The following is a 24,081-nucleotide window of genomic DNA, read 5'->3' on the forward strand; positions in this document are numbered from 1 at the left end:
AAGTAACACCACATTGTTAGAATGACTAGAATGGACAAAGTAACACCACATAGAGTTAGAATGACTAGAACGGACAAAGTAACACCACACAGAGTTAGAATGACTAGAACGGACAAAGTAACACCACATAGTTAGAATGACTAGAATGGACAAGGTAACACCACTTAGTTAGAATGACTAGAATGGACAAAGTAACACCACATAGAGTTAGAATGACTAGAATGGACAAAGTAACACCACATAGAATTAGAATGACTAGAATGGACATAGTAACACCACGTAGAGTTAGAATGACTAGAATGGACAAAGTAACACCACATAGAATTAGAATGACTAGATTGGACAAAGTAACACCACATAGTTAGAATGACTAGAATGGACAAAGAAACACCACAGAGTTAGAATGAATAGAATGGACAAAGTAACACCACATAGTGTTAACATGACTAGAATGGACAAAGTAACACCACATAGTGTTAACATGACTAGAATGGACAAAGTAACACCACATAGTGTTAACATGACTAGAATGGACAAAGTAACACCACATAGTTAGAATGACTAGAATGGACAAAGAAACACCACAGAGTTAGAATGAATAGAATGGACAAAGTAACACCACATAGTGTTAACATGACTAGAATGGACAAAGTAACACCACATAGTGTTAACATGACTAGAATGGACAAAGTAACACCACATAGTGTTAACATGACTAGAATGGACAAAGTAACACCACATAGTGTTAACATGACTATAATGGCCAAAGTAACAGCACATAGAGTTAAAATGACTAGAATGAGACATTCTGTCTTATTCGTGCCCATCTCAGTGATACATTTACAGTTAATTCCTATAATTTCCAATCTACTATCCTTTCCAGTCTTTTGCCGTTCTCCTTGTCGGAGTGGAGACGTTGTTTGCAGAGTGCACAACCTATGCTACACTTGTGAGAAACACGTTTATTTCATTCCATTTACGAGTTTTGACAATTTAGTAATTGTCTTTTGTTTGGAGCGCTCCTGTCAATGAATAAGGACGCGCACCTGATTACACATAGAAGTAGGCCTATAGGCTACCTGGCCTGATTACACATAGAAGTAGGCCTATAGGCTACCTGGCCTGATTACACATAGAAGTAGGCCTATAGGCTCCCTGGCCTGATTACACATAGAAGTAGGCCTATAGGCTACCTGGCCTGCTCACAAATGTAGGCATATAAATGTGCACATTTGGGGAACTGATAGTATTTCTGATTGGCTTATACACAAGCACTATTGAGCTGCGGAGCTTCTCAAAGTCATGTTTTCTTCACCTCAAACAGTAACCTAACAAAGTCGGTTTTTACATCCATTGAGAATGACAATAATTCCTCAATGTATTTGAAAATAACCACTCAGCTTGAAAGGGAAAAATGTCATGCTCTGTCATAAAATAGGCCTACCTGACTACTTCTTATCCCTTAGCGCAAATAGCCTACAGCTGTGTTTGTAGCTCACTGGCGCAGGGAATATTTTATACAATGTTGCTTCAGGCTGGACCCAAGTTAATAGTTCATACAATGTTTCAAGATCGTTGCAGACACGCCATGCATAGTCAATTAGATTTATAGGATATTTTTTTATCAGGATATTTTCCACCTTCAGGCTGCAATGTTTCTATTTGTTAGCTTTATAGGCTATATTTACATAGTAGGCAATGGCAAAATAAGTTACTTTTTAGGTTTGTATAATTTTAATTTGGATATAATTTTGATTAACCGAGGCCTACCGAGTGGAGCAGCAGTCGAAGCCACTGCGTCTCAGTGCAAGAGGCGTCACTACAGTCCCTGGTTCGAATCCAGGCTGTATCACATCCGGCCGTGATTGGGAGTCCCATAGGGCGGTGCACAATTGGCCCAGCGTCGTCCGGGTTTTGGTCAGGGTAGGCCGTCTTTGCGGCTGTTTTCCGGGTTAAGCGAGCAGTGTATTAAGAAGCAGTACGGCTTGGCAGGGTCGTGTTTCTGAGGATGCATGGCTCTCAACCTTTGTCTCTCCCGAGTCTGTACTAGAGTTGCAGCGATGAGACAAGACTTCCAATTGGATATTTTAAAAAATATGACAATGATTGTATAACTGTCACGCAGATCGGTAGAAATGGTAAGATTGGCATTCCACGTGACAAAGTTTGCCGACTCCTCGTGTAGCCTATTACCGGCAACTTCAGGAGAGCAAAGGCGAAAGCCAGTAGGAGCGGGAGGAGGATGGTCAGGCTATATTTTTCTTCTCTTGGTTATATCTTGATCTTTGGCTCCCTTTTGAGTCATGTGTCTTATTTCATCAAACAGTGAGCTTAAAGCATCAGACAAGCCCAATGCATATATAGTTGATTTTATTAAAACACATAGGGTGTGTCTATTGAAAAATACACGTTTTAAAACTTCAATCAATTGGTCGAAAGAACAGACGACTTTCGGTTGGCTAATATATTTTTGTTGTTGTCGTGGACAGCCCTAATAGAGTTAGAATGACTAGACAGACAAAGTAACGCCATAGCGTTAAAATGACTAGACAGACAAAGTAATACCACATAGAGTTAGAATGACTAGAATGGACACACTCCCCTCAGAATTAAAATATGTAGTGAGGAGAGGTGATATGTAGCTGCCTCCTACAAGGCATGGTGTTGAAAGCTGCAGATATGGCACACAAACACTGTGAAATTGAACCAGGTTGGAGGAAACTACAACTCCATTATGACATCTATCCATCCACCAAACTGTCTCCAGGCCTGGCGTGCTTGTGTCCTTGCCGTGTGGACGGATACAGGGACAGGGACAGGAATGGCTGGGGAGTTGGGGTTGTTAACGGGGCTTAGGTGTGTATCGGGGTGGGGGTCTGAGAAGAAGGTAGACTACTCCAAAGGCCAGAACTTGAAGATACACTCATTCTTTCCTGAGGGGACGTCATGACAGTAACAGGCCTTCTGTTCCTACTCCTCTTCCTCTGGCTGGTTTGTTTCTCTTCAGCCACACTATATGTAGGAGACTGTCGTTATCGGTAGAACTGAAACAGTACAATTCCATAATGAATGACAGATACTCTATTAATGCTAGGCCAAGTTGCATGGTCTGCTAAGAAGCGAGATAAGGTGTTTCGGCACAGTTCTCTTAAATAAGAAGTAGGATATTAACAATGCATGTTATTATGAATAAATGCCAAGCCAAGGGTGACCCAGATCATATTACGTGATTGTAACCCTTCTGTTCACAGTCCTAGTTTTCTGTACTTAAAACCTATTTATTTCCGCAATGTTTCAATGTTTTTCTGATATAACAATTTCAGATAACAAAAAAAAATGATATGTTGTTTGAACAAGTGCTTGGTTGGAAATATAGTGCCTTTCATTCTCCAGCCTCAAGAACATAATCACATAGCCCAGTTCTGAGTAGAGCTCTGACATGCACGCTCTGATTTAACAGTACCCTCTGAGAAACAACATTAGTGACATCATCTACTGCAGTCGCTTCTGTACGCACGCACCCATCCATCCACACACACACATTATGTTCTTCTATCCTCGTGGGGACCTAAAAAGTATTTCCATTTAAAATCCTATTTTCCCTAACCCTAAATCTAACTATAACTCCTAACCCTAATATTAATCCTAAACCCTTTAAAATAGCTTTTGTCCTCATTGGGACGTGAGAAACACACACACACACACACACACAGCTGCCAAATTGCTTGCAGATCAAACAAATGCACACAATCACAGCAGTGTTTATGCATTACTAAAATGGAAAATATGATGGCAAGTTCAACAGCACAGGGACTCCGATTAATTATTAATTGTACACCTCCTCCCTGTAACAACTTGATAGGCCATTCTAAACAACACTGAGTCTGTGTATTGGTAATAGCCCCCTCATTACCTAAGAGGTTCTGATGGAGTGCCCTGCCTGCATATTGACAAAGGATGTGTCTCAAATGGCACCCTATTCCCTATATAGTGCCCAAGGCTGCATGCACATTTCGCCATACTTTCTCCCATCTGTCAGTGCAGTAGAACTGGCACACATCCTAGCCAAAAGACCTCCGGATGTAGCATCCAGATGCCTTCTAATAAGGATCTGTATACATCCAACATCAAAGGATATGATGTTCCAGGTGATGCCCAGGGTGCTGCTGATCATGGAGGCCTGGGTGTGAAGCCTCTCCTCCTCCAGTAGTTTGGGGTTGGTGTAGCGCACGGCCTCCTGGTCCGGCTGAGGCAACGTGTGAAAGTCGAACTTAGCCACCTGGATCGCCATCCTAGAGGGGAGGGAGAGAGAAGAGCGAAGGTTAGACACAGGAGACAGACTTGGGTACAACTTTTTTAAATTTTAATTGACCTTTATTTATACAGGTTTTTTCTCATTGAGATAACATTTTCCAAGAGAGAACTGGTCCAATAGCTGCAGGGGGAACAACGTTTTAGAAAAAACAACTTACATACACTAACACAACATTAAACAAAACTATAAACACACATACAGTTCAACAAAAACATTTTACATTAAAAATACAAAAGTCTTGACTAAAAAGGGTGCCCTGAAAAGAATTACACTCTTCTATGATATATACATCGATCAAGTGTTTAAACTCCACCAACGAAACTAGATCATCAAATTTTAAAATGTTCAGGAGAGAATTCCAGGATTACGGTGCTAAGTACAGTGGGGCAAAAAAGTATTTAGTCAGCCACCAATTGTGCAATTTCTCCTACTTAAAAAGATGAGAGAGGCCTGTAACTTTCATCATAGGTACACTTCAACTATGACTGACAAAATGAGAAAAGAAATTCCAGAAAATCACATTGTAGGATTTTTAATGAATTTATTTGCAAATTATGGTGGAAAATAAGTATTTGGTCAATAACAAAATTATATCTCAATACTTTGTTATATACCCTTTGTTGGCAATGACAGAGGTTAAACGTTTTCTGTAAGTCTTCACAAGGTTTTCACACACTGTTGCTGGTATTTTGGCCCATTCCTCCATGCAGATCTCCTCTAGAGCAGTGATGTTTTGGGGCTGTTGCTGGGCAACACGGACTTTCAACTCCCTCCAAAGATTTTCTATGGGGTTGAGATCTGGAGACTGGCTAGGCCACTCCAGGACCTTGAAATGCTTCTTACGAAGCCACTCCTTCGTGTGTTTGGGATCATTGTCATGCTGAAAGACCCAGCCACGTTTCATCTTCATTGCCCTTGCTGATGGAAGGAGGTTTTCACTCAAAATCTCACGATACATGACCCCATTCATTCAGTCGTTCTGGTCCTTTTGCAGAAAAACAGCCCCAAAGCATGATGTTTCCACCCCCATGCTTCACAGTAGGTATGGTGTTCTTTGGATGCAACTCAGCATTCCTCCAAACACGACGAGTTGAGTTTTAACCAAAAAGTTATATTTTGGTTTCATCTGACCATATGACATTCTCCCAATCTTCTTCTGGATCATCCAAATGCTCTCTAGCAAACTTCAGACGGGCCTGGACATGTACTGGCTTAAGCAGGGGGACACGTCTGGCACTGCAGGATTTGAGTCCCTGGCGGCGTAGTCTGTTACTGTTGGTAGGCGTTTGTTACTTTGGTCCCAGCTTTCTGCAGGTCATTCAATAGGTCCCCACGTGTGGTTCTGGGATTTTTGCTCACCGTTCTTGTGATCATTTTGACCCCACGGGGTGAGATCTTGCGTGGAGCCCCAGATCGAGGGAGATTATCAGTGGTCTTGTATGTCTTCCATTTCCTAATAATTGCTCCCACAGTTGATTTCTTCAAACCAAGCTGCTTACCTATTGCAGATTCAGTCTTCCCAGCCTGGTGCAGGTCTACAATTTTGTTTCTGGTGTCCTTTGACAGCTCTTTGGTCTTGGCCATAGTGGAGTTTGGAGTGTGACTGTTTGAGGTTGTGGACAGCTGTCTTTTATACTGATAACAAGTTCAAACAGGTGCCATTAATACAGGTAACGAGTGGAGGACAGAGGAGCCTCTTAAAGAAGAAATTACAGGTTTGTGAGAGCCAGAAATCTTGCTTGTTTGTAGGTGACCAAATACTTTTTTTCCACCATAATTTGCAAATAAATTCATTAAACATCCTACAATGTGATTTTCTGGATTTTCTTTCTCATTTTGTCTTTCATAGTTGAAGTGTACCTATGATGAAAATTACAGGCCTCATCTTTTTAAGTGGGAGAACTTGCACAATTGGTGGCTGACTAAATACTTTTTTGCCCCACTGTAACTAAAACTATTTCTACCATGACCTGTTCTAATATATGTTACTGTTAGAAGCAAATGAGAATGGGACAGTAATTGATATTTATTTTCCGACCTGACTAAAAAAGAACAGAGATAAAATGGCATTTTACCTAATATGGCCTTATAAATCAGTGTATCCTAGTGTTAAAGGCTACTCAAGGTCAATGACGACCAGCCAACAGCGCAACACAATGATGTGTTAAACGTTTCTGATTTGTAATGAACCTGAGGGCTGCATGACACACTGAATGAAGTGCTCTCAGGGTAGTGAGATAACATCACTAAAATCGAAAAGCCTCAAAAGAAAAACAAGCCTGATGCCGGTAATAAAAACCTATTTTCAGCTTGAGCTTCCTTATCCAGTTCTCTACATGCACAGTGAAGAACAGCTTATCATCAACCCACACACCCAAATATTTGTACACTTTAACATGCTCTATAGTATGTCCAGCCAATGTAGCAACGACATGATTAGTAACATGCCTGGAATTTGTTTTACCTGAATTTAGAACCAGCTTTAAATCATACAGATTCTTTTGTATGATGTTAAATGTTCTTTGGGCATTTTCAAAAGCTAAAGATAAACTACTACCACTTGAATAAAGAAGAGTATCTGCATAAAAATGAACCTCCGCTGTTTCAATAAGATCCCCAATGTTGTTGATATACAAAAAGAACAACAGTGGGCCTAAAATAAAACCTTGCGGAACACCTGAACGCCATTACACATTGTGTACGATTTGATAGTTAACTTATAAACCAATCTAGAGCATGACCAGTAATTCCACAACATTTTAACCTTTGCACTAATACATCATAGTGCACGGTGTCAAAAGCCTTCGACAAATCAATAAAGACAGACACACAATGTAACTTCTTATCAAGAGCACAGTGGATGTCATTTAAAACCTTCAATGTTGCTGAAACAGTGCTGTGGCCAGACCTAAAACCTGATTGCATTCATTTGAAGATGTTTTCTTGGAAGTAGGTCTTTAGCTGCCTACTAACTAAGGACTCCAGTACCTTTGACAGTAACAGACAATTTTTATATGGGTCGACAGTTGTCAAGTAGCAAAGGATCTCTACCTTTCAGGAGAGGCAGTACAAAAGCAGATTTCCATAACTTGGAGATTTCCTTTACATCAAGCGTGAGGTTAAAAATACATGTTAAGGGGGAGCAATGATGTCTGCAGCTAGGTGTAGGAAGCAGGGGTATAGTTCATCGGGGCCAGGGGATTTCTGTCCAGGGCTTTACACACTTCTGAAACAGAGAAGGACGAAAAGGAGAACCTGGTGAAGGAATGCACAGGGGTGTCAGGTAAATTCATAGGGGGCTCAATTATAAATTCGACCTTTTCAAATAAACTGCCTGCATCTAAAAAAAAATGCTGATTCAAGTCTTTCCGAATGGGGGTTCTCTCAGTTACAATCTGTGTGTCTACCAACAATTGTTTGGGAAGCTGTGTATCTTTTTCGCACTCCAAACCATTCACAACTTGCCAAAATTTGGATGGATTATTTAAATGATGTGAAGTAGATTCCAGGTAGAGGTCTGCTTTCAATTTACGGATCATAGCCACACCCATATTTCGAAGACGTTTAAAAGCCATCCAATCATCTGCCAAACCAGTCCCTCTTGCTTTAGCCCACATAGCATTTCGTTCCCTTATGATTTTTTTTTTTACTGAGCCATCCTCAAGGGGAGGAAGAAAGGAGATCGAAGGTGAGAGAGAGACTTGGGTGCTACTGAGCCATCCTAGAGAGGCAGAGCAGAGGAGAGTGAAGGTTAAACACAGGAGAGAGAGACTTGGGTGCTACTGAGCCATCCTAGAGAGGCAGAGCAGAGGAGAGTGAAGGTTAAACACAGGAGACAGATACTTGGGTGCTACTGAGCCATCCTAGAGAGGCAGAGCAGAGGAGAGTGAAGGTTAAACACAGGAGACAGATACTTGGGTGCTACTGAGCCATCCTATAGAGGCAGAGCAGAGGAGAGTGAAGGTTAAACACAGGAGACAGATACTTGGGTGCTACTGAGCCATCCTAGAGAGGCAGAGCAGAGGAGAGTGAAGGTTAAACACAGGAGACAGATACTTGGGTGCTACTGAGCCATCCTAGAGGGGAGGGAGAGAGGAGAGTGAAGGTTAAACACAGGAGAGAGAGACTTGGGTGCTACTGAGCCATCCTAGAGAGGCAGAGCAGAGGAGAGTGAAGGTTAAACACAGGAGACAGATACTTGGGTGCTACTGAGCCATCCTATAGAGGCAGAGCAGATGAGAGTGAAGGTTAAACACAGGAGAGAGAGACTTGGGTGCTACTGAGCCATCCTAGAGAGGCAGAGCAGAGGAGAGTGAAGGTTAAACACAGGAGAGAGAGACTTGGGTGCTACTGAGCCATCCTAGAGGGGAGGGAGAGAGGAGTGTGAAGGTTAAAACACAGGAGAGGGAGACTTGGGTAGTACTGAGCCATCCTAGAGAGGCAGAGCAGAGGAGAGTGAAGGTTAAACACAGGAGAGAGAGACTTGGGTAATACTGAGCCATCCTAGAGAGGCAGAGCAGAGGAGAGTGAAGGTTAAACACAGGAGAGAGAGACTTGGGTGTTACTGAGCCATCCTAGAGGGAAGGGAGAGAGGAGAGTGAAGGTTAAACACAGGAGAGAGAGACTTGGGTGCTACTGAGCCATTCTAGAGAGGAGGGAGAGAGCAGAGTGAAGGTTAAACACAGGAGAGAGAGACTTGGGTGCTACTGAGCCATTCTAGAGTGGAGGGAGAGAGGAGAGTGAAGGTTAAACACAGGAGAGAACAAATCCAATTTTGATAAACTCCCATATCTACTGGGTGAAATTCCACAGTGTGCCATCACAGCAGCAAGATTTGTGACCTGTTGCCACGAGAAAAGGGCAACCAGTGAAGAACAAACACCATTGTAAATACAACCCATATTTATGCTTATTTATTTTATCTTGTGTCCTTTAACCATTTGTACATTGTTAAAACACTGTATATATATATATAATGACATTTGTAATGTCTTTATTGTTTTGAAACTTCTGTATGTGTAATGTTTACTGTTAATTTGTATTGTTTATTTCATTTTATATATTCACTTTATATATTATCTACCTCACTTGCTTTGGCAATGTTAACACATGTTTCCCATGCCAATAAAGCCCTTGAATTGAATTGAGAGGAGAGTGAAAGTTAAACACAGGAGAGAGATACTTGGGTACTACTGAGCCATCCTAGAGGGGAGGGAGAGAGCAGAGTGAAGGTTAAACACAGGAGACAGATACTTGGGTACTACTGAGCCATCCTAGAGGGGAGGGAGAGAGCAGAGTGAAGGTTAAACACAGGAGACAGATACTTGGGTACTACTGAGCCATCCTAGAGGGGAGGGAGAGAGCAGAGTGAAGGTTAAACACAGGAGACAGATACTTGGGTACTACTGAGCCATCCTAGAGGGGAGGGAGAGAGCAGAGTGAAGGTTAAACACAGGAGAGAGAGACTTGGGTACTACTGAGCCATCCTAGAGTGGCAGAGCAGAGGAGAGTGAAGGTTAAACACAGGACACAGATACTTGGGTGCTACTGAGCCATCCTAGAGAGGCAGAGCAGAGGAGAGTGAAGGTTAGACACACAGGAGACAGACCTCCAACGGCACTGCCCCACTAAGAGAAAAAGTTAACATAATCCCTAGCTGTCTATTGCTGCTTTCCATGTTGTCTGTAGCTTGTGAAGTGTGGAAACACTGTTGCTTTTATGGGTTTTGTCTTGTTGCTTTTTGTGAAATATTGCTCTGTCTACATGCTGTTTTGCTTGTCCTATGTTGCTCTGCGTGTGCTCACTGCTCATTGATTGTCTGTAATGTAATAGTTTTTAATAACCTGCCCAGGGACTGAGGTTGAATATTAGCCGTCTGGTTAAAACCAGCACTTTTACTGAAACGTTGATTCATGTGCACCGTCCCTGTAAAAATAAAAATGAACTCAGACTCAAAAGCGGTAGCACTTGATTCAACAACACCGTAAGCACTACGCAAGTGTTTTTGTTTGCAAATAACTGGTCTTACTCTGTGCTAGAAACTTGGCTAAGTATTTCCGCAGGCAGTCACACACTGTAAATAAATATCCTAACGTCTAAACTTTAATCACAGAAGGACATATTGGTCAGATGATCAGATCAAATCATTTGAGATGTGGGTTTGTTGACATTTTAAAAGCCAGTCTCCCTCTGAAACTGTGAATATGATCAGATATAAAGAAACTAAACTATTAGAGATTCACTGACAGTGTAGCCACAGGCAACACATTTCAGTTCACCATTCAAAATATAGCATTAAACCAAATCAAGAAAGGTAAATAGGTGGATCAATCCATTCCATTCCCACTAAATATAAAGATGATCAAAGGGCAAGACACCACAGAAGCACTCAATGCAAACATACTGTATGGCTTTGACAAGACATGTAGGTGTCAGTTGTTGTGGTCAGCAGTTTAGAATGGCAACCTGCACTTACACAATTACACCGGTCTATCTATCTACTGCTATCTACTGCTTGTCAACTGTTTGTTGAAGTTGGTGTGCTCATCTCTAATGCCATCCATCCACCCTGATCCTGCTACTGTCCTGTCCAGTCTACTGACCAGCCCTGGTCACTGATAAATTATTTATCCAGTTAGACCAAACACCCTGAGGCTCCAAGCTTCCTGTTCCACAGTGTGTGTGTGTGTGTGTGTGTTCAGGTTCATATCCTAACAGGCGGCAGAGAGAACGTGTTCATAGCCTGCGGTTAGGGCAACAGAGACGCATCCGGGATTCATAGTTCTGTATGCCTCTCTAATGAAATACTAACAAACTTCTTACTAATTACCGGGCGCTACATTTATGCCTTCCATTCTAAGAGAAGAGATAAAAGTGCCAATTGGATGCAGCCAGTACAGTCTATCACAGTGACACGGCACCGTGTGGGTGAAGCAGGAAGGAAGTAGATGAAGACAACTGGAAGAGAGAGATAGGGGGAGAGGGATGCAGAAAAAGAGAGGTGAACATTTCTACTCCTCAGGCCTGTGTGAAGCGATGGAGATGGCATCAGATTCCCACTCTGTTTCTGCTGTCTTAGCCAATAGCCACTTCCCCTGCTGGCCTGCCACAGCCAATAAGAGCCCACGGAAGGAGACGACACCCTGCCCTGCACCGGGTTGGCCACCTGTGGACCTTACAGAGGAGTAACTCAAGGCTAGCCTGGTCCCAGATCTCTTTCTGCTGCCTTGCATATTACTATCCACTCAAACAGATAAGGCACATTATGAAGCAGTAGGGAAGTCAAATCCTCTCCTCTGCATGCATACTGGTGTCTGTTTACCATTCCAATAACTCTGTGAAGTAAGTGTTAAAATAATGCATTACACCTGATTATCTCCCTAGCAGAATGAGACTTCATCTGTCTTGGGTCTTTCTTTGTTTTATTTCATTCATCTAACTGTCTCTTAAACTGTTTCATAACATCCTAGATTTGAAATGAATATATTAAACCAATATAAAACCATCTTATTTCCAGCCTGTGTGTAATTAATGGTGATGAATGTGGTATTAAATGAAGAGGGTTTGGTAGAGGATTGATTCCCCCAGCAAAGTGAGAGTGATGATGGTGTCCCGGGGAACAGTCAATCACAGACACAGAGAAACAGCTGCAGGGCCCAGGTTTTTGTCACAAGCTAAATCTTTATGACAATGTATAACTAGTGACTGTTTGTCTCTTTCCTTCTCTCCATCTTTCTTACCTTTTCTCCTCGGGCTCTCGCAGGCACTAACGCGCATGCACACACGCACGCACACACACACACACACTGTTGTTACGACCAATAAATAGTCTTCTCTCCAGGTATAAAACAGAGAGCCAGACACTAGAACACTCCCTTTCCCACAGCAGGTAAATGGAATAGAACCATCCATTTGACAGACTTTTACCATCATTCCTCTGTAGGCTGAGACAAACAGCAGTACCATGGCTTTCAGGAGGGCACCTGACTGCAAACATTTATCTCCATAGGACAGTGGTCACCACCCTTTCTTCTGCGATCGACTGGTTGATCTCCAAAGTATTCCTAGTCGATCGCCAAACATCTCTGTAAAAAGCCTGACAATAAAGTCTTGCATTCCAAAATGTTTGTGGTAGGTGCACTTGATTTAGCTGCCCTACGCGCCGAGTAGTCCAAGTGTTCCCATTATGAACCATGTCATGTGTCTGAAGGTACAACTGTGCCTACCCTGTGGGCCTGGAGAGCAAATCAAGTGCACCTATAGGCATACCACTGGCCAATCAGGTAGCTCAGATCACTGTGTCAACAGCTTCCACGAGCCCACAGCGAAGTTGATTGTCGACTACTGTGTGAGATTTCAAAACCATGACTAGAGAGAGACTGTCAATGAATACAGCAAAGAGACAAGTGCATTCATGGTAAGGATTTCATTCAGCACTGTCAACACGACATAAAACACCCTCTGCCTATCAACTCAAGCTACAAAGTGTATCCATAGACTTGCGTTGTTATTAGCGGCTTGTGTCTTTGGACTATTTCACGTTGTCTGGTCATACGAGTAACAACATGAGTCAGAGTTTCACCATCAGCTGGAAGACGGTGTCTCCTTTTGGGACAATCAGCGGAGGGAGGAAGAGCTGAGGAACAGTGAGAGGAGCACTCTCTACCCCTCCCTCCCTCCCTCTCTCTCTCCCTACCTCTCTCTCTCGACCTCCCTCTCCCTCCCACTCTCTATCCCTCCCTCCCACTCTCTATCTCTCTCTCTCTCTCGACCTCCCTCCCTACCCCTCCCTCCTTCTCTCTCTCTCCCTACCCCTCCCTCCCTACCCCTCCGTCCCTCTCTACCCCTCCCTCTCTACCCCTCCCTCTACCCCTCCCTCCCACTCTCTCTCTCTCTCGACCTTCCTCCCTCTCTCTCTCTCTCTCTCCCTACCCCTCCCTCCCTACCCCTCCGTCCCTCTCTACCCCTCCCTCTACCCCTCCCTCCCTCCCACTCTCTCTCTCTCTCGACCTTCCTCCCTCTCTCTCTCTCTCTCTCTCTCTCTCTCCCTACCCCTCCCTCCCTCTCTCTCTACCCCTTCCTCACTCTACCTCCCTCCCTACCCCTCCCTCTCTCTCCGTCCCTCTCTACCCCTCCCTCCCTCTACGTCCCTCTCTCTCCGTCCCTCTCTACCCCTCCCTCTCTCTCCGTCCCTCTCTACCCCTCCCTCCCTCTACATCCCTCTCTCTCCCTCCCAGCAAACTAAAACTCACATTTTTTCAATTCATGCCTCACATGTAATACAACAAATGATATATTACCAGTTTGATCACATATCATTTTAAAAATGGTCTGACAAGAGAACAACATTGGCAGGGCAATTCAAGAATAGCCTATGTGCAGTGATAATGTATTGGGCCTATAGCCTACTGCACAAACCTCATCGCTACAGAACTGCTTTTAATAGGTTCATGTAGCATAGGTTTATCTTTTTTTATAAACGGCCTGCATTTTGGCTCAGAAAGTGATCTCGACTCAAAGGTTTAGTGACCACTGCCATAGAAGTTGAGTGTAGGGTTAGTGTCGCTAGAAAAAGTCTTCATTCTAAATGGCACTAATATCTTACCCTCTTACAAAAAAGGGTTCTTTGGTGGTCCCCATAGGGGTTCCAGGTATAACACTTTTGGAACCCAAAAGAGTTCTAGCTGGAACCAAAATAGCTCTACCTGGAACCTCAAAGGGTTCTCCTATGGGGACAGCCGAAGAACCATTTTAGGTTCTAGATAGCACTTTTTTTCAACGAGTGTACATACTGTAGTGCACCCTATGGGCCCTGGTCAAAAGTAGTGCACTAAATAGGGAATATGGTGCCATTTGGGACACATGTTGACACTGCCTGCATAATAGCATAACTAGGGTTGTAATATCTGCTGTGCGAGTAACAACATTCAGAAACACCAATGCTTTCTCCCAGAGTGTATTAAGGAAAAGGTGACCATTTCCATTTTCTCTGCTTGGTACCACAACACTGGGTCGATATATTGATGTGTGTGTTCATCTGTGGCTCTCAGCGTAGAGATGCTCAGCTCACTGGTCCCAGAGGAGCTGTGTCTATCTGCACAGAGAACACCGTGCAGTTCACACAGTCACAACTACCACACCTGTGTGTGTGTGTGTGTTTTTGTATGTGGGTGTGTGAGAGTTTTCTGTATAGGGCCCTATAAAATGTGCATTGCGAAAAACACATACAGAATCACAGAATCCAGACATTAAAATGGAATTCAACAATATTAAAAAATGTATTGAATTTAGCAGGAAATCAACTAAATGTATTGAACTTATGAGAATATTTATAATCATAAGGGCTCCCGAGTGGCGCAGCAGTCTAAGGCACTGCATCTCAGTGCAAGAGGCTTCACTACAGTCCCTGGTTCAAATCCAGGCTGTATCACACCCGGCCATGATTAGGAGTCCCATAGGTTGGCGCACAATTGGCCCAGCGTCGTCCGGGTTTGACCGGTGTAGGCTGTCATTTTAAATAAGAATAAGTTCTTAACTGACTTGCCTAGTTAAATAAAGGTTAAAAAATATTTATATACATGTTACGGTTTTCTTCCGGAAGGAGGCAATGCAGCTGTGGTAATTTAGATACAGGAAGACAATAAACATGTGGTAATACAAAAACATAGGTTGGCGCACAATTGGCCCAGCGTCGTCTGACTGAATGTCCAGCTTATCAACTAAAGAAAACAGTTGACGCATACTATACACTCGCTTCTCTCAATGGCTGTCATTTTGGTTGTGTCCAAACTGGTGATATACATATACAGTAGTAGTCGGAAGTTTACATACACCTTAGCCAAATACATTTAAACTCAGTTTTCACAATTCCTGACATTTAATCCTAGTAAAAATTCCCTGTTTTAGGTCACTTAGGATCACCACTTTATTTTAAGAATGTGAAATGTCAGAATAATAGTAAAGATAATGATTTATTTCAGCTTTCATTTCTTTAATCACATTCCCAGTGGGTCAGAAGTTTACATACACTCAATGAGTATTTGGTAGCATTGCCTTTAAATGGTTTAACTTGGGTCAAACATTTTGGGTAGACTTCCACAAGCTTCCCACAATAAGTTGGGTGAATTTTGGCCCATTCCTCCTGACAGAGGCAGGGTAACTGAGTCAGGTTTGTAGGCCTCCTTCTTCGCACACACCTTTCCCACAATGTTTCTATGGGATTGAGGTCAGGGCTTTGTGATGGCCACTCCAATACCTTGACTCTCTGGTCCTTAAGCCATTTTGACACAACTTTGGAAGTATGCTTGGGGTCATTGTCCATTTGAAAGACCCATTTGCGACCAAGCTTTAACTTCCTGACTGATGTCTTGAGATGTGGCTTCAATATATCCTAGCAGGGCAGAAATTTGACAAACTGACTTGTTAGAAAAGTGACATCCTAAACGGTGCCACGTTGAAAGTCACTGAGCTCTTCAGTAAGGCCATTCTACTGCCAATGTTTATCGATTTTATTGTTTGTTTATGTGCTCGATTTTATTTACCTGTCAGCAATGGATGTGGATGACATCACTGAATCCACTAATTTGAAGGGTCGTCCACATACTTTTGTATATCTAGTGTATAATTTCACAGGCCTCCGCATGAAAAGACTGCACAAATGAAACAACAATTACCGTAATTGCTGGACTATAAGCCGCTACTTTATTCCCACACTTTGAACCTCGTGGTTTATACAATGACGCGGCTAATTTATGGATTTTTCCCGCTTTCGCAAGATTCATGCCGCCGCCAAAAAACTGAGCACCGTCACATAATGTGACGTAAATCGAGCGCGGTCAAACTTCCCATCATTCTGATTACGGTAGTAATTTTGTCACCCTCATCATGGCAAAGACACGGAGAAATGCATATGATGCAGCTTTCAAGTTGAAGGCGATCGATCTGGCTGTTGGAAAAAGAAATAGAGCTGCTGCATGGGAGCTTGGCCTTAATGAGTCGATGATAAGACTTTGTAAACAGCAGCGTGAGGAACTGACTCAGTGCAAAAAGACAACAAACCTTTCAGAGGGAAGACAAGCAGATGGCCCAAAGTATTTGCAGCCACTCGACATCAGTGTAAATCGTGCATTTAAGGTGGCGCTCCTTGTTCAGTGGGAGGCTTGGATGACAAGTGGGGAGAAATCCTTCACTAAAACGGGCTGCATGCGAAGAGCAACTTATGGTCAAGTCTGGAGCATTGTCAAAAAAATCCACTATTATCAACGGGTTTGGAAAGGCTGGACTGCTGCGTGTTGAAGGGGCAGCATGAGCTCAGCGGGGTATATGCCTCCGGATGAAAGTGACGAGAGCGACAATGAAAACGATCCAACATCGGATGAAGCAATTCTGAGGCTATTCAACTCCGACACCGAAGGAGATGACTTCAGTGGTTTCAGTGCACAGGAGGAGGCTTGGTAGGCTACTGTTTTCATTTTTGTTACAAGCCGTGTTTCGTTAAAGCCTATTTATTTTTGTTAAAAGCCGTGTTTCGTTTAAAGGCTGTGTAAAGTTCATTTGTTTCAATGTACCGGTAGGCACCTGCGGCATATAGACATGTGCGGCGTATTTATGTACAAAATACATATTTTTTAATAATTCAGTGGGTGCGGTTTATATTCAGGTGCGCTTAATAGTCCAGCAATTACGGTAAGCGCTCTGAACAGACAAACAAGAAGCTTTAACTGCAACACACACACATGCGAACACACAAACACAGTCCACAGCTGGCTCCTGATGGGAGGACGGCTCATAATAATGGCTGAAACGCAGCGAATGGTGTGTGTTTGATGGAAACCATGTGTTTGATGTATTTGATTCCGCTCCAGCCATTACCACGAGCTCGTCTTCCCCAATTAAGGTGCCACCAACCTCCTGTGATACACAAACTACAGGCGTTTGAAGATTAGTGATACTGGGTTTATGTCCCTGACTGAAGTCCCATCTTCAAACCAGGGCTGCTTTCATCTCCCAGGCATCTTCAAACAGACACATTGAGCCATGAAATGCCCCGTTTCATCGACACAAACAGTGTAAAAAGTAAAGAAAAATGCAAAGTTTAACAGATCTGGGATTGTTCTTTTGTGTATAAACGTTGAATATTAGATTTCTAACAATTCATTATCTTTCCCAAATTAAGTAATGTCGCAAACAGCTGTAAAGATAAACGCCTATACATCTCATTTCTAAAAGTGACGTAGAACCTGCTGCATAGCCCTGCTGCTGTACAGGGAAGGGATAACAACATAATCTCATTCCTTCTCAACCACTGCCTCTCTTCCTTTCTGAATTGATTGTGGCGTCTTGCAGGGCTTAAACCTAATCTAGTCTATTAGCAGGCTTTTAATAACTGTCTCTGTTAGCGGTCCGGGAGGGCACGGAGGACCAGGGGCTGCCATCCTAGATCACCCTCCCTTCACCTTCCTCTACCTCCCTCCTAGATCACCCTCCCTTCACCCCCCTCTACCTCCATCCTAGGTCACCCTCCCTTCACCTCCCTCCACCTCCACCTCCATCCTAGATGACCCTCCCTTCACCTCCCTCTACCTCCATCCTAGATCACCCCCTCCCTTCAGCCCCCTCTACCTCCATCCTAGATCACCCTCCCTTCACCTCCATCCATAGATCACCCTCCCTTCACCTTCCTCTACCTCCCTCCACCTCCAGACCATATCACCCTCCCTTCACCCCCTCTACATCCCTCCACCTCCAAACCATATCACCCTCCCTTCACCCCCTCTAATTCCATCCTAGATCACCCTCCCTTCACCCTCCTCTACCTCCCTCCACCTCCAGACCATATCACCCTCCCTTCACCCCCTCTACCTCCCTCCACCTCCAGACCATATCACCCTCCCTTCACCCCCTCTACCTCCCTCCACCTCCAGACCATATCACCCTCCCTTCACCCCCTCTACCTCCCTCCACCTCCAGACCATATCATCCTCCCTTCACCTCCCTCCAACTCCAGACCATATCACCCTCCCTTCACCCCCCTCCACCTTCAGACCATATCACCCTCCCTTCACCCCATCCAACCCTCAGACCACCACCCTACACCCCTCGAGGCAGAATAGAGGAGAGAAGAGGAGAGAAGAGGAGGTGATGATTGTAGAGGAGAGGAAAAATAGAGGCGAGAAGAGGAGAGGAGCAGGACGAGAAGTGGATAAGATAAGAGGTTGGAGGAGAGGAGAAACAGTTCAGATCAAGTTCAAGCGAGGGTCTGTTCATGCATGTCACCTGGGAGAGAGAGAGCACATGAAACATAAAGGGTTTAAGCTTCCTCCTGCCTCCATTCAAGGTGAACATCACCCTGCAACACTAATTGTATATGGGGAGATGTGAGAACTTTAAAAGCAATGGTTTTGGTGTGACTGGGCCAGGGAACGATGCCAAAGGGAATATGTTGTGACACAGGTAGCTAGTGTTGAATATTAATAATTAACAGCTATATGCTTATCACATAGTGAGAGGTATTCATACCTACTAATGACATGCTTCTGTAAAGGGATGGTTCCCCTCTTGAGCTCACTGCAGCTGGTCTGGGCGTATCGTCAAGGACATGGTGTGACGGGTGAGAGATTTATAAAAAAAAAAACAGAACTGACCTCTTCTAATCAAATCAAATCAAATGTATTTATATAGCCCTTCGTACATCAGCTGATATCTCAAAGTGCTGTACAGAAACCCAGCCTAAAACCCCAAACAGCAAGCAATGCAGGTGTTGAAGCACGTTGGCTAGGAAAAACTCCCTAGAAAGGCCAAAACCTAGGAAGAAACCTAGAGAGGAACCAGGCTATGATCACCTTCTAATCTCCTTTGACTTCTGAAACACTAAGCCAAGGGAGGGGTGGAACCAGCCATGACTAAGCATTTTTAGGTCTACTATATAAGACCTCTGTTTTTTTAACACTCAAGAGTGTGGGATCGACCAGCTTCATTATGGCAATAATTATTATTATTTTTTATTTTTTTTTAACCTTTATTTTACAAGGCAAGTCAGTTAAGAACAAATTCTTATTTTCAATGACGGCCTAGGAACTGCCTGTTCAGGGGCAGAACGACAGATTTGTACCTTGTCAGCTCGGGGATTTGAACTTGCAACCTTCCGGTTACTAGTCCAACGCTCTAATGATTTAAGCGATATTAAATCATTATGATTGTTTGAAGAAATGATAAAGTCTCTCTCACCTGGTTAAGAAATTCCACGACACTAGTTTATGTGTGTAGGTATAACTATACACTGAGTGTACAAAACATTAGGAGCTGCTCTTTTCATGACATAGACTGACCAGGTGAAAGCTATGATCCCTTGTTAAATTCTGCTTCAATCAGTGTATATGAAGGGGAGGAGACAGGTTAAAGAAGGATTTTCAAGCATTGAGACATTTGAGACATGGATTGTGTACCTGTTTGTATGTAATGTATGTGTGCCATTCAGAGTTGAATGGGCAAGAGAAAATATTTAAGTGCCTTTGAATGGGGTATGGTAGTGCCAGGCACACCTGTTTGAGTGTGTCAAGACCTGCAATGTTGCTGGGAATGGTCCACCATCGAAAGGATATCCAGTTAACTTGACACAACTGTTGGAAGCATTGGAGTCAACATGGGCCAGCATCCCTGTGGAACGGTTTCGACACCTTGTCGAGTCCATGTCCCAACGAATTGAGTCTGTTCTGCAGGCAAATGTGGTGCAACTCAATATTAGGAAGTTGTTCCTGATGTTTTGTATAGTCAGTGTATATTTCTATACTATAAATATCAGCACAGTTCAGATCCCCGAGCCGACAAGGTGAAGAATCTGCAGATGGGCAAGGCACTTAACCCTAATTGCTCCAGAGTCGCTGTTCGGTGTCTCAGGGGGAGTTGGGATATGCAAAAAACTCATTTCCAATTCAAACATGGTTCTAAACACACACACACACACACAAGGGGCCACCATCTCTAACAGCCAGGTCTACTTTATGGGTGTTATAACATGGTCCCGATAGGAGACAGATCTCTGTGGAATGACCTCGATGAGTTTAAACGGTGTGACGCCTCGGACCAACTAAGAGCACATGATCTGATAACCACATTAGATTGTGTCCATTTCAGGCTCTGAGATGCTGTGAATCATCTGATTGCAGTAAGTGTCGGTTCGTCTGAATACCTCGGGCTTGGAGCTCCAACATGGAAAGAGAAAAAACACAGATGCAGGAAGGGACACACGCACGCATGCACATACACACACACACACACACACACACACACACACACACACACACACACACACACACTGTGTAGCATTGCATCATGGGAGTGGGTAAGAAGAAGAGAGTGGAAAAAAGGAACCCGACAACTACAATCCCCCTTTTCACTCACAGACAGATGTATATCATAATCTCATCATGCAATTATGTCGGCTGTTTCTCCCAGTTTAGACCTACAAATGTTACAAATTAGAATTATCCACACACACAGCATGTCTATATTTTCCTCTGATTATTCAAACAGCAGTGCAGAATAGTTCATCTTAACCTGCATAGGAATCCATTAGGGAGAGAGAGAAAGAGGGTGGGAGTGGGAGAGAAAAAAGAGAGATAGAACCAGTGAAAAAAGAGAAGTGTTTTTCTCAAAGCGCTGTTGCTGCAGCTCTAACAGCCAGTGATTGCACTGGGGAGAACTGAGAGGAAGAGATGTGTGTGTGTGTGGTGTGACAGTGTTTGTGAGCCCAGTGTTCTATTTTTAGCTCACATGCTTGAGCTCATGTGCTGAGAGTGGAGGTGGGCTGTGCGGAGGCGGGCTGTGCGGAGGCAGGCGAGAGCAACACGCTATTTATAGACTGCATGTGGCTGACTCCCCGTAACCCCCGGTTACCAGCAACAGCCTCAGCACCGACTCCACCTCCATCAATAATGGTCCTGCTCTTTCTGACACACACACACACACACATACTTCTATCGGATTGGCTGCTGTAGAGACAGATCTATACGAACAATTACAGTATGGATATACAGTATGGATATGCCTCAGTGCAGGAATCTGCTAATGCATTGATCAAGATGCTATTTAAATTCAGTTGATGCAGAGTTTGCAGGGAGGGACAGTATAGAGCACGGGGTTTCTCTCAATGCAGACAAACAAAGCTCTGAGAACATACTGTACGATGTTGAAATCTGGTGAATTATTCGCTTCATTAGTAAATTATCTAGTGGCTTGGAGGATCTAATGATAAAACCTCTGTCATGGTTTCAACTATATGAGATTATGGCTGTGAATGAATGGGATTAGTGTTAAAAAATATATGTTGCCTGGCCCTGAGGGTAAACTAACAGACTGTTTAGAATGTTCAGAAGCCAAAACAAAAATATAATATGATTCTTAAACGGAAACTTCATAATTTTTCAACTTCATTTTCATCATCTCCAGCACCACCCCAGCATGAACATATGTGAAAACAGTGCATTTCTATGTTTTGTAGTAAAAATATAGAGGACGATAAGTGCTTCCGATGACCTCATCGGTGTGCATCGTGTGATTTTGACCAATTGTGAGTAAGCATTGCCTACTAATTGGTTGATGATGTCATTGGAAGCACTTACCTTTCTCTTTTTTTACTATAACAACATAGAAACGCTCCATTTTCCCATGTTGATGTTGGGGTGGTGCTGGAGACGTTGGAATATGAAGTTGAAACATTTGGAAATGTCCCTTTAATGTGTTTTGCTATTACAGCACCTATACTCAACTTACATTTTGATGCTCTCTCGCAATATGGGTGAGTGAGCAGGGATCTAGATGTTCCCATAACTAAACCCATTCCTTAACCCATTCCTTGTCCTTAAGGGAGCTAATTAGGGAGGGGGGAGCTTCTATAAAAAATACCATTACATGTCCATAATGAATGTGTGTCCCTAGATGGACCCAAACTAAACATGTTTAGGAAAAAAATACAATTTCTCCTCACAGCAAATTCAACCAGCATCACTGAGGTGTTTCGACCCTGGATGTTAAGAGAACCTTCCCTAGTAGGAAGTGAACCTCGGAGAACAATCAGGTCTCATCTCTGTCACAGAGGAAACACCTCTGAGAGGGGTGTGTCGGCCAGAAGAAGCTACTGGATGACACAGAACATATGCGGGCCACCATCCCATGCGTGGAAGAAAATAGATAATGGTTATAGGAAGCACATGCTGGCAAAACGTTCATGTCTGTAAAGAAAAAAGGCTTAAACATAGGCTGATAATAATGCATTTGCAAACTAGCCTAGTGTCTTTTAAACCAGTGGTTCCCAAACTGTTGGGCGGGCCCCTCCCTCCGAGGGGTCGGCATGAGGGTCCCCATCCAATAAAATAAATATACTGTACCAGTCAAAAGTATGGACACACCTACTCATTCAAGACTTTTTCTTCAGGTTGACTATTTCCTACATTGTAGAATAATAGTGTAGACAGTGTGTATCTCACAACTGTTGCGAAGGAGTAAAAGATGTTAGGGACAATAGAGGGTGATTCACAACAATTGTTTGCTAATATAATAATTGCTTGTAATAATGTAATTTTGATAATGGCGAGACTGGTGAGAGGTAAAATCCTTTTCATACATTGCCTACATTACTACAAATATTAATAGCTAATTATGGAAAATAAGAAATAGGATTCTTAAAATACAGTGGGGCAAAAAAGTATTTAGTCAGCCACCAATTGTGCAAGTTCTCCCACTTAAAATGATGAGAGAGGCCTGTAATTTTCATCATAGGTACACTTCAGCTATGACGGACAAAATGAGAAAAAAAATCCAGAAAATCACATGTTAGGATTTTAAATTAATCTATTTGCAAATTATGGTGGAAAATAAGTATTTGGTCACCTACAAACAAGCACGATTTCTGGCTCTCACAGACCTGTAACTTCTTCTTTAAGAGGCTCCTCTGTCCTCCATGGTTAAAGAAAAGTGTGATAAATAAAAACATATACCAATTTTATTTAAGGACCAAAAAACTGACAGCTGTGCCATATAAATCCAAAATAGTTGGGAAAAGATGTTCGATGTACCCATTCCATGGCACATGGTTTAGGAATTGATACGCAAAACAACGGCGGATTCAAATCTTCACATTTTTCAATTTAAATTACGATACAAAATTCTTGCAACCAATAGAATGTTATATATATGGGGGTTACAGTCTTCCCAGCTCTGCAGAGTCTGCTGTGAGGAGGCAGAGTCATTAGATCATTTATTTTGGTATTGTCCATATGTAGCTCGTTTTTGGTCACAGGTCCAGGAATGGCTGAAGAATTGCAACATTTGCCTAGAACTAACGCTGCAGATAGCAATACTGGGTGATTTGAAAAGCCATAGTCAATCAATCAATAATATAATAATTATTTTAGCAAAAATTGTAATTTTTAATTTACAATCTGTAGAAGCTATGAGAATAGAAAGGTGCAATACTTTTGTGAAGCATCACTGCACAGCACATCCTACCGATCCTACCGATCCTCGACTTCGGTGATTTCATCTATAAGATAGCCTTCAACACTCTACTCAACAAACTGGATGCCGTCTATCACAGTGCCATCCGTTATGTCACCAAAGCCCCATATACTACCCACCATTGCGACCTGTACGCTCTCGTTGGTTGGCCATCGCTTCATATTCGTCGCCAAACCTACTGGCTACAGGTTATCTACAAGTCTCTGCTAGGTAAAGCCCCGCCTTATCTCAGCTCACTGTTCACCATAGCAGCA

The 24,081-nt window shown here is 43.1% G+C and overlaps 1 protein-coding gene across 3 annotated transcripts in view; it reads right to left on the reverse strand.

The window, feature by feature from the left end:
* The window catches only part of LOC112229318 (trafficking protein particle complex subunit 9-like), a 319,826-nt gene that overhangs the window by 77,644 nt on the left and 218,101 nt on the right, over nt 1-24,081 (reverse strand). For all 3 annotated transcript variants that reach the window (XR_006080512.1, XM_042310185.1, XM_042310184.1), the window contains one exon: nt 4,139-4,292. Coding sequence is in view for 2 of the 3 variants with exons in the window: in XM_042310185.1 (XP_042166119.1) it covers nt 4,139-4,292 (154 nt within the window). In the remaining variant the exon portion in view is untranslated. The remainder of the gene's footprint in view (nt 1-4,138; nt 4,293-24,081) is intronic.

This window comes from Oncorhynchus tshawytscha, linkage group LG31, assembly GCF_018296145.1.
Source record: "Oncorhynchus tshawytscha isolate Ot180627B linkage group LG31, Otsh_v2.0, whole genome shotgun sequence".
NCBI lineage: Eukaryota > Metazoa > Chordata > Actinopteri > Salmoniformes > Salmonidae > Oncorhynchus > Oncorhynchus tshawytscha.